The sequence below is a fragment of the Balaenoptera borealis genome (genome assembly GCF_965194805.1).
Source record: "Balaenoptera borealis genome assembly, chromosome: 18".
In the NCBI taxonomy this organism is placed as follows: domain Eukaryota; kingdom Metazoa; phylum Chordata; class Mammalia; order Artiodactyla; family Balaenopteridae; genus Balaenoptera; species Balaenoptera borealis.
This window is the reverse complement of record NC_138877.1, coordinates 65,219,443-65,236,589: the sequence shown is the minus strand read 5'-3', so window position 1 is coordinate 65,236,589 and position 17,147 is coordinate 65,219,443. Positions and strand designations below refer to the sequence as shown.

The 17,147-nt window shown below is 37.9% G+C and overlaps 1 protein-coding gene across 1 annotated transcript in view; it reads right to left on the bottom strand.

Moving 5' to 3' along the window:
* Positions 1–7,994: 7,994 nt before the first annotated feature.
* Positions 7,995–17,147, bottom strand: part of LOC309615811 (ATP-binding cassette sub-family C member 4-like) — a 204,891-nt gene continuing 195,738 nt past the window's right edge. Inside the window, 2 exon segments of the mRNA XM_082365781.1 lie at positions 7,995–8,486; positions 9,616–9,682. Coding sequence (XP_082221907.1) covers positions 9,623–9,682 — 60 coding nt within the window. The 3' untranslated portion in view covers positions 7,995–8,486; positions 9,616–9,622.

Here is a 17,147-nt window from a genome sequence, read left to right as displayed (position 1 = left end):
AGCTCAGTTTGGACTTAAGGTCTAAGAGGAGTCATACATTATGGCTAGTGGTAATTGTGAACTTTAGGAAAGAATATATATTTTTCTATTTCTGTAAGAAATTTAAAACTATAGAAGAAGAAAGGAATAAGGATTTCTTTCTATTAGCCAAGTACACTTGCTGATATTTTGGTTGTTTCTTAGTCTTTCCCCTAGAAATCTTTATGCACATCTGCACACAGCCACATCTTTTCTATAAAACTAAACAGTTTTGAATCCTGAATCCTTCTTAATTTTCTGTGGTTTACATTTATTTATGGGCATTACATAATCTTTGAAACATGGTATTGCAATTTATGCAGTCTTTCATTTTTAACACAGTTTATTTCTAATTATGATGTGATGCATATCCATGACCATGTACTTTGGTGCATTTTTCCTTTTTCTGTATTCCTAGAAGTAGACTAACTGGTGAAAGGCCAAATTGTTTTCCATCAGGTTTGGACAGATTTGCCCTCTTAATAGCTGTTTGTGTGCTTATTTCATTGTCAACTTTGAGTACCTGAATTACATTTTTTCTCAGTCTGAAGTCTAAAATAATATCAGACAGTTTTAATTTGAATTTATTTAATTTATAGAGATGGCAGTTTTTGTGTATATTGACCATCTATTTGTCATTTTTGAATTGTCTCTTAATGGATTTTTTCCTATGAGGCATTTATATTTTTGAAGTAACTTGCAATAGTGCTTATAATATTTTGCCAGATTTTCATTTGTATTGTAATAGAGGTTTTAAATTATATATCATTAATTATATTGAGCTTTTTTTTTCTCCTGTTGCTTTTGTACTGTCTTTTTTAAGATCCCAGCATCATCTAAATCTCCGTAAGCACTTTATTGTAGCTCTTTTATCATTCCTTATCTAACAATAAAGGCAGCTAGAATTTCTTTTAGTATTTGATATAAGCTAGGCCTCGTTTTTTCCGAAGCATCCCATTTCCCCATCATGGATTATTGACTAATTCTTCCTTTCCCCCGTCATTGAAAGTAAGGGGCACAGTTTATAACTGTGTCCAGCTGGGTACTAGATTGTCCAGTCTGCTGAGACTCTCCCTGGTTATGTCCCCACTGTCCTGCACTGCAGGCCTCTGGGGTGTGCTCTGCACTTCTCTCCCACCCTCATCTCAGAGGCCAGCAGGTTGGGGGTTAGTGCAGGACCTGTCCCAAGAGATGAGGGTTGAACAGTGTCTTGGGCCAGATGCACTTGGCCCATCATTGAGTGGTTAAATCCTGGCTCTCCCGATGCTGGCCACACCTCAATCAGTGAACTGTCCCCTTGCAAAGGGAGTGCAGCTGTGGAAACTGCCACTGGTGTCCAGACAGACTCTCTGGAGACTCTTGTCTCAGAAAGATGATGCCATGAGGGGGAATGCAAACTGGCTGAGTGCTGTGATGGTTTAGAGAGGTTGGTCCTGTTAGGCCCTCTGTAACTAGTGATCATGAGTGCATAGAAATGTTTAATTTCAAACTAGGATTCTTTGCACCATTTTCAGAATACCACCTGTATTAATTTTGTTCTTGGTTAACAGTCAGAAATCCAGATGATGTAGATGGAGACTGGGTGAGCTTTCAAGGGCATTTTCTCTGGCCTTGACCTGTTCCCCTTTCCTAACCATTTAGTTTGATGAGTTTTGGTAATTTTATACAATAACTACAGCCCCAAGCAAATGTAGAACAGCCTGAAGGTGTATTATAATTTACTACTGTGTCTTTATGACAAAATAAACAGTGTAACAAATTTAAGTTTATCTCCTGTAGTTTATTCCTGGTTTTTTGGGTCTTTATAGTCCTGCATCTGGTCAGCCTGAGAGGTGTCAACTAGTGTCCACTCAGATGTGTCACGTGGATAATTTGCCTTTGAGTCTTCCGGGGTCCCCAGATCTTGTTAAACAATCCCTTCCTTTGGTTGACCTGAAACAAATAGACTGTCAGGTATTTCTCCGGGAAAATGGGTTTATTCGGGATCAGCAGAGAATGGCAATTCAGGGTCTGCCACCGTGGAGTCAACGTGCGAGTCCCCAAAGGGCACGGGGAGAAGAACTCTTATACATAGCAAAAGCAAGTTGGGAGGGCTGTAGAAGAGAGAGTTTTTCACTGGCTGAGTCTTTGCCGGGAAAGGAGAGTGTGCCTCCTTCCCAACAGGCTCTACTATTGTTGTGACTTCATCTGTCACAGTTGTCAGAGGCTTTCTGCTGGGCCCGCATGGGGTTACTCAAGAGCGCTGTCGCGGCGAAGGCAGCTCTTTGGTGCAACTTTGTCCTGTTCAGAGCGTCACTGATCCTCTCAGTGATCCCTCAGCAGCCTTGGGAGGTGTCATCTCCATGTGTTCTCCCTGTTTGCCAGAGGCCAATACTGAGACGTTACGTGGCTAGTCCAAGGTCGTAACAACCAGAAAGTGGCAAAGTCTAGACTCTAACACAGGAAGGTTTCCACCTGGGGCACATCGAGTGGAATTTTTTTTTCTCATTTAATTAAAAAAAATAGTGGTGAAATGCACACAACATAAAATTTACCATCTGAACTATTTTTAAGCATTTGGTCCAGTGTTATATACATTCACATCATTGTGCAATCAATTTCCAGAACTCTTTTCATCCTGCCTTAGTGTATCATTAAACACTAACTCCCCACTCTCCTTCCTTCCCGCCCCTGGCAACCACAGTGCCACTCTGTTTCTCTCTGAATTTGACTGCTCTGAGTACCTTCATGTAAGTAGAATCATACAGTTTCTGACCTTTGTGACTACACCATTTTACATCCCCCACCATCAATGTGCAAGGGTTCCAGTTTCTCCACATCCTTGCCAAACTTTCTTTTCTCCTTTTTTTTCTCCCATAGTAGCCCTCCTAATATGTGTGAAGTGGTGTCTCATTGTGGTTTTGATTTGCATTTCCCTAACGATTATTGATTTTGAGCATCTTTCCCGTACAAGCAGAATTTTAAAGAGGGCCTTTAAGGGTAAGTCCCATTGTTAATTCCCTGAGTGTTCTCTGTAGGAAATAACTGTAAGATACATGGCCCAACACGTTTCAAACCTGTTTATTGGTAAAGCTCACAGATGTATACTTTTGTTTTAGAAGTAAATTGAGACCTAGAGATATTAAGGGTCATGGAGATGCTGAACTGGAGTGGAGAAGGAGATGGGGGGACAGTTGAGGCCCTGGGGCCTCAGTACCACTGCTGGGACTAGAATCCAGTCTTCTGACTCCTGGACTGGGGTGCTTTAGAGGTGCCAACCTACCAGGGTTAGCAAAGTCTGAAGCTCAGTCTCTCTTATGGCTTCTTTAATAATTCATAGGCATTCAGTTATTCAACAAATGATTCTTGAGTGTCTCCTCTGTATCTTTATTATTCTGGGAATGACACAATAAATAAGAGGATAGTGATCTCTACCTTCATGGGTGGTTATTGTCTAGCCTTGGAAATTTCCTTACCCTGTAAAATCAGTAAAATGGTGTTAATATTTGGGATACCTCTGCATATTACATCATTTAAATAATGCATAATGGATTTGAATAGGTTTTGGGGGCGATCCTCTGTACAGTTGTTTTTTCCTTTTATAATTAATAAGTAATTTGCAGAGAGATAATTTGATATTATGTCAATATTGTGCCCCACATCAAAGTTTCACCCACTAGTTTTTTCTTCATTGGATAGTTTTCTGCCTCCATTGTTCCTTCTGTATTTCTTTGCATTTAATTATACAAGATATTTCCCTTCTCTCCTGTTTATGGAGCAGTAATACTAAAATTCATGGATTCTTTTGTTATTTTTTTAATTAAATTTTTTTTCTAATTAATTTTGGCTGTGTTGGGTCTTCGTTGCTGTGCACAGGCTTTCTCTAGTTGTGGTGAGCGGGGGCTACTCTTTGTTGTGGTGCGCAGGCTTCTCACTGCGGTGGCTTCTCTTGTTGCAGAGCATGGACTCCAGGCACGCAGGCTTCAGGAGTTGTGGCACGCGGGTTCAGTAGTTGTGGCTTGCAGGCTCTATAGTGCAGGCTCAGTAGTTGTGGCTCATGGGCTTAGTTGCTCCGCGGCATGTGGGATCTTCCTGGACCAGGGCTCGAACCCGTGTCCCCTGCATTGGCAGGCGGATTCTTAACCACTGTGCCACCAGGGAAGTCCCTGTTATCTAATGGGTTATAATTTTTCATGGTAGGTATAAGGCCATTGATAAAGGTGAAGAGTGCTAGGTACTGTTGCTTCCTTGCAGTGCCCAGAGTCTTGGAATATTACCTGTATGTAAACACACATACAGCCATGGCTATCCTGAGTGCCTGTGGGTAACATGAGGGAAGACAGCTCGGGAACCCACCTACAGAGTGCAAGTGAGGAGTGGCGGCCAGGTGAACTCACTAGGTATTATCACATGCACTTTTGTTGGCAGGATCTGATCCCTTTATTTTTTTTGAAGAAGGACTTAGTATCTTTTTTTTTTTTAATTGAAGTATAGTTGATTTACAATGTTGTGTTAGTTTCAGGTATATAGCAAAGATTCAGTTATGCATATATATTTTTTTTTTCAGATTCTTTTCCATTATAGGTTATTACAAGATACTGAGTACAGTTCCCTGTGCTATACAGTAGGTCCTTGCTGTTTATCTATTTTATATATAGTAGTGTGTATCTGTTAATCCCAAACTCCTAATTTATCTTTCCCCCCACTTTCCCCTTTGGTAACCCTAAGTTTCTTTTTTATATCTGTGAGTCTGCTTGTTTTGTAAATAAGTTCACTTGCATCATAGTTTAGATTCCACATATAAGTGATATCATATGGTATTTGTCTTTCCCTGCCTAACTTACTTCACTTAGTATGATCTCTGGCTCCATCCATGTTGCTGCAAATGGCATTATTTCATTCTTTTTTATGGCTGAGTAATCCATTGTATATATATACCACATCTTCTTTATCCGTTCATCTATCGATGGACATTTAGGTTGTTCCCATGTCTTGGCTATTGTAAATAGTGTTGCTATGAACATTGGGGTGCATGTATCTTTTCGAATTAGAGTTTCCGTCTTTTCCGGATATATGCCCAGGAGTGGTATTGCTGGATCATATGGTAACTCTATTTTTAGTTTTTTAAGGAACCTCCATACTGTTTTCCATACTGGCTGTACCAATTTACATTCCCACCAACAGTATAGGAGGGTTCTCTTTTCTCCACACCCTCTCCAGCATTTATTATTTGTAGACTTTTTGGTCATGGCCTTTCTGACTGGTGTGAGGTGATACCTCACTGTAGTTTTGATTTGCATTTCTCTAATAGTGATGTTGAGCTTCTTTTCATGTGCCTGTTGGCCAATGTATGTCTTTTTTGGAGAAATGTCTATTTAGGTCTTCTGCCCATTTTTTGATTGGGTTGTGTTTTTTGATACTGAGCTATATGAGCTGTTTGTATATTTTGGAAGTAAATACTTTGTTGGTCAAAACATCATTTGCAAATATGTTCTCCCAGTCCATAGGTTTTCTTTCATTTTGTTTATTGTTTCCTTTGCTGTGCAAAAGCTTTTAAGTTTAATTAGGTCCCATTTGCATATTTTTGGTTTTATTTTCATTACTCTAGGAGGTAGATCAAAAAAGACATTGCTGCAATTTATGTCAGAGTGCTGCCTATGTTTTCCTTTAAGAGTTTTATAGTGTCTGGCCTTACGTTTAGGTCTTTAATCCATTTTGAGTTTATTTTTGTATGTGGTGTTAGAGAATGTTCTAATTTCATTCTTTTACATGTAGCTGTCCAGATTTCCCAGCACCACTTATTGAAGAAAATGTCTTTTCCCCATTGTATATTTTTGCCTATATTCTTTGTCCTAGATTAATTGACCATGAGTAGTGTGTGGGTTTATTTCAAGACCTGATCCCCCCTTTAAACTATATACAGGCTGGCCTTGCCTATTCCATGAACATTCTTTCTTTTCTTGTGAACAGGGAACTAACAGTGAGAAAACAGACCACCTACAAATACTTATAGTCAGGGCAGGCTACATATTTTAAAGGGCCCAGGGCAAAATGGAAAAAGCAGGGTCCATTGTTTAGAAATTATTTCAAGATAGCAACAACAGGACACTAACCAAGTATGGTTCAGTTTAACAAGTGAGAGGCGGTCAGGGTATTACAGAAATATGAGTTACCTAGGATGAGGGTTGATCTTACGGTGGCTTCCTAGAAGAGGTGAAAACTGGGCTGACCCTAGAGAATGAGGCTGTCTCCCCTACATGGACCTTCTCCTCTTTTTTTAGACCACAGGGTATTGAGGAGGATCACTTAGTCATTCTGACTTAAATGTCAGTCACCAAGAGTGTTCTGCCCCAGTACATTCTAATTATCTACCTCTGGAGTTGTGAGACATGCCATGGGGGGCATGGAGAGGTGCTGTCCAGACCTCCCTTCAAGGACTTGTTGCCCCAGCTGCTGGAAGTGCTGCTAGTGGGCAGTCTTTAGCCATCAGCTCCTCTGGGGGCAGCCTGTATGCAGTGACCCGTCAAGGTGGAGGTATAAAGGCCTGGCCATTGGACATGTCAGGAAACCCTGAAGGGCCGTCTTCATTCCAGAGCCCCCATGGGGTCAGCTAAGGTCATCTGGCCAGTGTTCCAGCTTGATTTCTCCCTCTGCCCTATTTTGTTTCTTCCCTCTCGCTTCTGCAAGTATTGATCCCAAGGGCACCCCTAATAAACATGCCAACACTAAACTCCATCTGGGTGTGTATCCCAGAGAACCAACTTGCAGCATGTGTCAGAAAACATTCCAGTACTTGGGGAGGATTCTTATTTGAAAATTACTGGTTACACATATAACATTTTAGAATCACCAAATAAAATACAAAATGGTGGAAACAAGGACTTTGTGGGTGAATGTGGTTACCTTTGGTTTAAAATCCTCAATCTAATGTTTTCTGACCAAAATGAAATTATCTATTAATAACAAAAGAAAACTATTATGTTGAACCGTATGAAACTGCCATTTTATAAGTGAAAAAAAAAAGGTTGGCTGTTAGCAGTTCCACATGGTTCAATCTAATAGAAAAAATACATTAGCATTTGAAATTTAGAGAACATTATACTTATGAATAACTCATGGGTAAAAGATATAATTGAGTTAAATTAGAAATTAGAAAATACCTAATACTATGGGTATTGATCAGTGCTAAGCACCAAAACTTGTAGGTTGCAGCTAAGGTGGGTCTTAGGAAACAAAAGTACACTTTATGTACTTATATTAGAAAAAGAATTAAGTTGAAAATTAAGTTTCCAGTTTAAGAATTGACCAAAAAAATCTCAAAATAAATGAAAAGTTGAAGGAAAGAAAGAATAATGTAATGAACTAGAAAGTGTTTAAAAAACCAGAAAGGATCAATCAAGCCATAAAAAGCAAACATATAAGATATTGTGAATAACTTTATGTCAATCAAGTTCAAAACTCACAGGAGATCCACTCCTAGAGAAATAAAATGTACCAAAAATGACTCTATAGAAATAACTGAATAGTCCTAAAATAATTACCAAAAATTAACCAGACATTGATGGTTGCACAACACTGTAGATGTGATTAATGACATTGAATTGTATGTTTAAAAATGGCTATATGGCAAATTTTATGTTATATATATTTTACCACAATGAAAAAAATTAAAAAATAAGATCTTCAGTCTAAAAGACAATTGATCACACATCTGTCCTTCATTATGAAATCTCCTAGAAGGGCTCCTATTTTGAAAAAGTATATTTTCTCTCCCTTCTCTTTTAGAGCATATAATACTGTCCTTCTGTATTTTAACCCTATATTTTTTTTTTCTGGAGAGGGGATGCCTCTCTTTCATATAATGTCACTTAAACTAAGGTATATTTTTTGTCTTTCCTATTAGTTTTCTCTTACTACTTTAACCAGAGGTCTTTGGGTATGGAACCCAGTTCTGTTAAAGGAAGTGGTGAGACAAAATGGCAACTTCACACACACGCTTCAACTAAATAGAATCCTTGATATAATTGGACAGGGGTATATAATTTGGGGAACAGTAAGAAACATCTGTGACAACTTTGTCTTGCACCTTAGAAAATGTGCTTTGTCTCTGGAGTCTCTCAAGGCACAAAAACTGAGAGACAGCTTTTATTGGTGGCCTGTACATCTGATCTGGATAAGAAAAAAATAGTATAACATAATAAAAATAATCCTTTTGTAAGAGCTTAGAATCGTTGGGTGAAGTTGGAGAAAATAATCCAAATAAACGAACATCTTGTATGTGTAAATATTTGTTGCTGGTGTAAAGAAAATACAGTATACCTTATGTAGTGCAAAAACTATTGGAGAAATGCCTTCGGAATAGACTTGACCTCATGGTAGAATCACGGTGCTGACTCAAAAATTGTTAAGGCTGAGGGCTGTCCATTGGAAGCGTTCATAACCAGATGGTCACTGTGAGTAATATCTGTCTATTGCATTTTGAAGTGCCCCTGAGGGGAAAAAAGACAAAAACAACATGTTTAAAAGTTTTAAAGTCCTCCTCCCTAAGGCAATGCATTTCTAGGTCCACTTCCTTATGTGAAGCAAATTATATCACTACTGGAGCCACAATTTAAAAAACCAGGGATGTATTTATTCTATGGAGGAAGTAGCCCCATTAAAACCCTCAGTGGGGCTGGGCCTAATGCCAAACACCCTGTAGATCCACTTGAGTTCTGATCATTCTGATTCACAGATATGTTTTATCACTATATTAAATTGATAAGCAGAATCATTTTACTGAAAACCTGGAGATACATTAAAAACAGGGTGACAGAGAGGCTGGGAAATCTAGTGTCTGAAAAGGGTTTCTCATTTTCACACATAAAATGAGCACACCAGATTTGGATGTTAATATCAGGTTGTCATCCCTATATTTTATAAACTCGGACTGACAAGCATTGAAACACTGGCATATATGTATGAAATATGCTGGCATTTAATTTAACTGCAGCAAAGCAGTTATAGGGCCTATAGAAATGTGATCTGTGTATGGTGGGTCACAGGAATGAAAAGAGAATCAAAAGCTTTAACAAAGACTCAACCAAGCAACTTTGAAAAAGAAATGATACCAAATAATAGGACAGGTCTTTGCCAGGCCTTTGAGTTCTTGAATTCTACCAATTTCTAGCTGAACTGGAAGAAATAAAGGTTTTTTGATAAATGTATAATCAGAACATAAAGGAAATGAAATGCTGCCAAGTTTCTCTGTTCCACAATCATCAGTTTTTAGTAGCTGTATTGTATCTCAGTTCCTTGACAGATGTGCAGAACAAAATGAAATAATGTCAAGGTTTGTGAGCTGTTATCTCAAAATGTATTTCTTTGAAAAAGAACTTCAAATGTCATTTTTTTTCCCCCAAAGAAGAATGTGAAATGTTTTGTTTGAGTCTTTTATAACAGAAAATGTACCATCTATCTGAGGCTGACTAGTGTCAGTATCTGAGTCGCCTAAACATAGGATTACGGATCTAGTTTATAAAAACCTGGGACCAAATACATTTGTGGGTGCTGTCAACAAAGTTATCACGAGAGATAATGGACATCACACATGAAATAGAAAAGCACTGAGACACCTACCTTCATATCAAGTGTACTTTCTTCTTCTCTTGTTGCTTGCATACTTGCTACCCGCCTCCAAACAGCACTGAATATGAAATGCTATATTAAAATGTCCCTTAAGTTAAGGAGAAAAATAAGAAGTTCTCCAAGAATGCGTGGACCCCACTCGGTGAAATCTGAGGCTATTTCCATTATAATGCAAGAATTTTAAAAAATAAGGCCTTTGGGGGTAGGCTAATTGCATATGATCTCTCTCCTCCATTTTTTAAAGCTAGCCATATTTTGTGTGGTTATCTATTATGTACTCTCTTGGTGAAACTAAAAACAGCCAAAAAACAAATGGAAATACTTTTAACTTTCTACTGCTTGATTGTCCTCCCAAAATCACCTGGTTCCTTTCCCCATAACTCTTCTCAATGCAATTTTTTAAAAGAAAAAAAATTTTTTAATTAATTTATTTTTGGCTGTGTTGGGTCTTCGTTGCTGCGTGCAGGCTTTCTCTAGTTGCGGTGAGCGGGGGCTACTCTTCGTTACAGTGCGTGGGCTTCTTATTGCGGTGGCTTCTCTTGTTATGGAGCACGGGCTCTAGGTGCACGGGCTTCAGTAGTTGTGGCACGTAGGCTCAGTAGTTGTGGCTCACGGGCTCTAGAGCGCAGGCTCAGTAGTTGTGGCGCATGGGCTTAGTTGCTCTGCGGCATGTGGGATCTTCCCAGACCAGGGCTTGAACCCGTGTCCCCTGCATTGGCAGGTGGACTCGTAACCACTGCGCCACCAGGGGAGCCCAGAAAATGTTATTACTAGCACCTTTTAACCAAAATGGCCTTTGCTTCATGGTCTGCAATAATTGAAACTGAATACTGAAAATAAGCTTTCTGTGTATAAAAGCCTTGATTTGACCCTTCTCTTTCTCATGGTATAGACTACACTCTGGCTGACAGCGGAAGTGAAAGAAGGCATCTTTTTCATAGGGTGGGTTATGAAGAGAGTTGAGATGACTGAACGCTTGTTAGCAGAGTCCTTGTGGATGGGCTGAGCCTGAATGGAGAGGCCCAATCTCACCTCTCTCTCCTGGAACCACTGCTGACCCTGGAAAAATCACTTAAGCTTTCTCCACACTGGCTACCACATTTGTGAAATGAGACAATGACCTACCTCATAGGAACTAAGTGATGGCCACAAACTGCAGGTTTAAAACATGCTGAGCTAAGTGTTGGGTGTGATTATGATGCTGCTCAGAGATGTGGCCCCTTAGTCCACGGAAAGTAGCAGCATCAGTCAGATTGAATGATGAAAACAGAACATCTCAGAGGCCCTTTAGTGAATCCTGTAGTTTTATCTTCAAAGAAGCCCAGTTGAGACACATTTAGCTCAGTGAACATGGTAACCTGGGTGGCAGAAAGGTGGTTAAAAAATTACTTTCTAACCTGTGACTCTGAGAAGTTACCTAGGTTCTTCTGCCTCAGTTTCTCCATCTGAGGGATAATAATGCCAGCTCAGAATGGTTGTGAAGATTAAAAGAGATAACGCCAAAAATATTCAATTCATGGTAAGCAGAACATGAGACCAGTGAGTGGTGGGTTTCTTGGCCCTCTTCCCCTTCTTCTCTTGGGCGTGGTTCATTATAGTTCCTCCAATGTAGATTAAAATAGTCTAGTACTTAAACTCCAGCTTGTAAATAAAACCACCATCATGAACTTAGATCTTACTAAGAGCAACAGAGCAATAAAAGCTCACCTGCGTGGCTAAAAGCCAGCAAGCAGTGCTTCAATATATGTAGAATTCTGGCTCAAGACTGTACGTTCATTCTCCCTGAACTGCATGGCCCTAGTTCAATCCCAGTAACCCTCAAACTCCTCGTCTTGAAAGTAGGTCTAACTTTGTGTACATACTGGCAGGTATATTACCAAAGTAAAAGAGTGCTGTAGAGTTAGAAAGGATTTTTGCTTTTAACTTAACGGAATAATGAATATTCTTTTCCCTTATCCTTTCAGAAATCACCCTAAACAGCAAGGATATTGGGAGATAAAAAATAAGCCCAATCTTTGATGAAATCAGGAGTCATTTGAAATTCCAAGTGACAAAATATCTGGACAGGCTACATTAAGCAACTGGATCCAGTGGGCTGTGGCATGACAGAGATGGTATGTAAGGGGAACAGATCTCAGCATCATGGGAGAACACAGCTCTCCAACTAAGGGGCAAATGCCAGTGAGGAATCATATAGAATCAGTATCTTTGCCTGAAGCATGTATATTGGTGAGGTCCTAGGAGAAGAGAGATTTTGAAATGCAAGCACCATTGACTGCCCATCTCTGCAGGCTAGGGAGGAATACAGGCTTAAATGAATATGTGTTCTCGATTTCTCTCTCACTCGCTTATTTTTTCTCTCTAGGCCATGTGGAACTTCTGTGTTAAGCACAGAGAATTCCCTTTAGCCTCAAATGATGCCCTAGCCACAACTATCCCACAGATATATGGTCTAAAAAAAACTCAATTCAAAGGTGAGTAGTAGGAATAACAGTAATAAAAAAGTAGTATAGGATCTGTAAAATACACAAACAAAAATGAAGACAAGGAATAAGATGAGCATACGATGGATGAAAAAATACTGAAAAGATGAAAATTGTAAAAAAATATAACACAATACATTCAAACAAAATGTAGTAGAACAATCAACCTGTGGACATCCAAGAGTACAGGAAAACATGGCACAGCAACAATGATGAAACATGAGTTGACAGAGGCCGAAAGTGAAATGGAAGAGAAAAATGAAAACATCAAAGAAATGATCATTCTAAAAGGCAGCATGAAGATTAGTCACTGCTGAAAAAACAACATGAGACATGGAGGATAGGATTGAGAAAGCAAGGCAAATAACTGTAAATTAATGAAAAATTTAAAAGGATTAAGGAGATAATAGCTTTATAAAATAGACAAAGGACAGCAACATACACATTATAGATAGCTAAAGAGAAGAGTCGAATCAAATAAATTCAAAGATGTAATTCAAGCAAATGCTCAGAAATAAAAGACTTGAATCTAGAGATCAAGAGTGCATGATGTCCTAGGAAAAACCAATGACCTTCAAAATAAGAAAGAATCTTTTAAGAATCCAGGAAAGAAGATCAAGTTTTATCAAATTAGAGATACAGGAGGTAAATATTTCATACAGTTAACCCTTGAGCAACATAGAGGTTAGGGCGCTGATCCTCTGGACAGTCTGTATATAACACTGCAGTCACCCTCCATATCTACAGATCGAACCAACTGTGGATCATGTAGTACTGCAGTACAAATTTTTTAAAAAGTGAATACAAGTTAACCTGTGCAGTTCAAACCTGTACTATTCAAGGGTTAACTATATTTACAATAAGTCAGGGATTCTAACTTCAATGCACCCTCTTTAAGATGATATAGAGCCTTGTTTTCAAACTTTTATTTGTACTGCCGCCCACAGTAGTAAATACATTTAAATTCACATTGAGTACCAGTACAGATTCACTGTCTATATTTATCTATCCTGAAAAGGATATATTTAGGATATATCTATCCTGAAAAGGATATACTGTCTATATCTATCTATCCTATATTCATCTATCCTGAAAAGAATTTAATGAAATATTTACTATTACTAGGAAAGATACATTGCTATTCTTCATCCATTCCATTCTTTTCTATTTCATTTCTTAAAACATGCTGGTCATGACTGACTAAATGGATTTCACAGGCCCACTAAGGACTCACAACCCAAACTTTTAAAAACAGTATACAAAGAACAAACTTTAGTCAACTAGAGATGCAAAAAGTATCATTTAACACAGGTAAGTAAAATAATAGAGGTTTAAGTATTTTTAAAGATTTGAAGGTAAACAGTAGAAGAACCATATAAACAACTAAAATTTGTTGGTAGAATGGAGAAAAGGGAAACATGTCAGTGTTTATAATGTGGAGTCAATAATAAGGAAATAAAGTGTTCCTGTAAGAAATTAAAGCAACACACAAAATAACAAAAATCCAAAAATTACAGACTACAAAATAAAAGGTTTTTAAAAAAAAGAATACTAAAAACTGAAAGCATAACAGAACTAAGATAAAACATACCCCTAAGGGCTAAGATTAAATCTCAGAGCTAAACCTAACTATAATACTTGCCATTGCAGGAGACACATCTACAATCTGATATCAAAAGACAATCAAAGACATATCAGGCAAATGAAAACTGGGGACTTAATTTCAGTTTTGAACCAGGTTGGATTCAGGGCCAGAAACATTAAATGAATCAAAGAAAGGCACTTTAGCATTGTATGAAAGAAGAGAAGGTTAGCACTCCCCTTGACAAGGATGGAAGAGGTTCTTGGGCCTGACAACAGCAAATGGTTAAGGCATTGCCACCTGCTTCAGGGCATCTAACCATCATTTTTTGGTAAATTTAAGAAAACTGAAATCATATCCAGCATCCTTTCTGATCACAACACTATGAGATTAGAAATCAATTACAGAAAAAGAAATGTATAAAACACAAACATGTGGAGGCTAAACAATATGTTACTAAACAACCAGTGGATCACTGAAGAAATCAAGGAGGAAATCAAAAAATACCTAGAGAAAAATGAAAATGAAAACACAACAAGCCAAAACCTATGGGATGCAGCAAATGCAGTTTGAAGAGGGAAGTTTATTTGAAAAATCTCAAATAAACAACCTAACCTTACACCTAAAGCAACTAGAGAAAGAAGAACAAACAAAACCCAAATTAGTAGAAAGAAATCATAAAGATCAGAGCAGAAATAAATGAAATAGAGACAAAGAAAACCAGAAAAGACCAATGAAAGTAAAAGCTGGTTCTTTGAAAAGATAAAACTGAAAAACCTTTAGCCAGACTCATCAAGAAAAAAAAGGGAGCGGGCTCAAATCAATAAAATTAGAAATGAAAAAAGTTACAACTGACACCACAGAAATACAAAGGATCATAAGAGACTACTACAAGCAACTATATGCCAATAAAATGGACAACCTGGAAGAAATGGACAAATTCTCAGAAAGGTACAACCTTCCAAGACTGAACCAGGAAGAAACAGAAAATATGAACAGACCAATCACAAGTACTAAATTGAAGCAGTGATTTAAAAACTTCAAACAAAAAGTCCAGGACCAGATGGCTTCACAAGAGAATTATATCAAACATTTAGAGAAGAGTTAACACCTGTCTTTCTGAAACTCTTCCAAAAAATTGCAGAGGGAGGAACACTGCCAAATTCATTCTATGAGGCCACCACCACCCTGATTCCAAAACCAGACAAAGAATACCACAAAAAAAGAAAATTACAGGCTATATCTCTGATGAACATTGATGCAAAAATCCTCAACAAAATACTAGCCAACAGAATCCAACAACACATTAAAAGGATCATACACCATGATCAAGTGGGATTTATCCCAGGGATGCAAGGATTCTTCAGTATTCGCAAATCAATCAGTGTGATACACCACATTAACAAACTGAGGAATAAGAACCATATGATCATCTCAAGAGATGCAGAAAAAGCTTTTGACAAAATTCAACACCCATTTATGATAAAAACTCTCCAGAAAGTAGGCAGAGAAGGAAACTGCCTTAACATAATAAAGGCCATATATGACAAACCCACAGCTAACAACATACTCAATGGTAAAAAGCTGAAAGCATTCCCTCTAAGATCAGGACAAGACAAGGATGTCCACTCTCACCACTTTTATTCAACATAGTTTTGGAAGTCCTAACCATGGCAATCAGAGAAGAAAAAGAAAGAAAAGGAATCCAAATTGGAAAGAAGTAAAACTGGCACTGTTTGCAGATGACATAATACTATACATACAAAATCCTAAAGATGCCACCAGAAAACTACTAGAACACATCAATGAATTCCTTAACGCAGGATACTAAAGTAACACACAGAAATGTATTGCATTCCTATATACTAACAACAAAAGATCAGAAAGAGAAATTAAGGAAACAACCCCATTACCATTGCATCAAAAAGAATAAAATACCTAGGAATAAACCTACCTAAGGAGACAAAAGACTTGTACTCTGTAAACTATAAGACGCTGATGAAAAAAATCGAAGTTGACACAAACAGATGGAAAGATATACCATATTCTTGGATTGGAAGAATCAATATTGTCAACATGACTATACTACCCAAGGCAATCTACAGATTCAGTGCAATCCCTATCAAATCACCAATGATATTTTTCACAGAACTAGAACCAAAACAATTTTTAATTTGTATGGAAACACAGAAGACCCTGAATAGCCAAAGCAATCCTGAGAAAGAAAAATGGAGCTGGAGGAATCATGTGCCCTGACTTCAGACTATACTACAAAGCTACAGTCATCAAAACAGTATGGTACTGGTGCACAAACAGAAATATAGATCAATGGAACAGGATAGAAAGCCTGGAAATAAATCCACACACCTATAGTTTTGTCAATTAACCTATGAGAAAGGAGGCAAGACTGTACAATGGAGAAAAGACAGTCTCTTTAATTAAGTGGCACTGGGAAAACTGGACAGCTACATGTAAGATAATGAAATTAGAGCATTCTCAAACACCATAAACACAAAAAAATGTAAGGCTATAAAACTCTTAGAGGAAAACATAGGCAGAACTCTGACATAAATTGCAGAAATGTCTTTTTTGATCCACTCGCTAGAGTAATGAAAATAAAAACAAAAATATGCACATGGGACCTAATTAAACTTAAAAGCTTTGCACAGCAAAGGAAACAATAAACAAAATGAAAAGACAACCTACAGACTGGGAGAAAATATTTGCAAATGATGTGATGACCAACAAGGTATTAATTTCCAAAATAAACAATTCATATAGCTCAGTATCAAAAAAAGAAAAAAAACCCAAACAACCCAATCAAAAGTGGGCAGAAGACCTAAATAGACATTTCTCCAAAGAAGACATACAGATGACCATAAAGCATGTGAAAAGATGCTCAACATCACTAATTATCAGAGAAATGCAAATCAAAACTACAATGAGGTATCACCTCACACTGGTCAGAGTGGCCGTCATCAGAAAGCCTAAAACAATAAATGCTGGCAAGGGTGTGGAGGAAAAGGGAACCCTACTACACTACTGGTGGGAATGTAAATTGGTACAACCACTATGGGGAACAGTATGGAAGTTCCTTAAAAAACTAAAAATAGAACTACCATATTATCCAGGAATCCCATTCCTGGGCATATATTTGGAGAAAACCATGGTTCAAAAGGATACATACACCCCAATGTTCATTGCAGCACTATTTACAATAGCCAACACGTGGAAGCAACCTAAATGTCCTTTGACAGGTGAATGGATAAAGAAGACACGGCATATATATACAATGGAATATTACTCAGCCATAAAAAAGAATGAAATAATGCCATCTACAGCAACATGTGTGGACCTAGAGATTATCATACTAAGTGAAGTAAGTCAGACAGAGAAAGACAAATATCCTGTGATATCACTTATATGTAGAATCTTTAAAAAATGATACAAATGAAGTT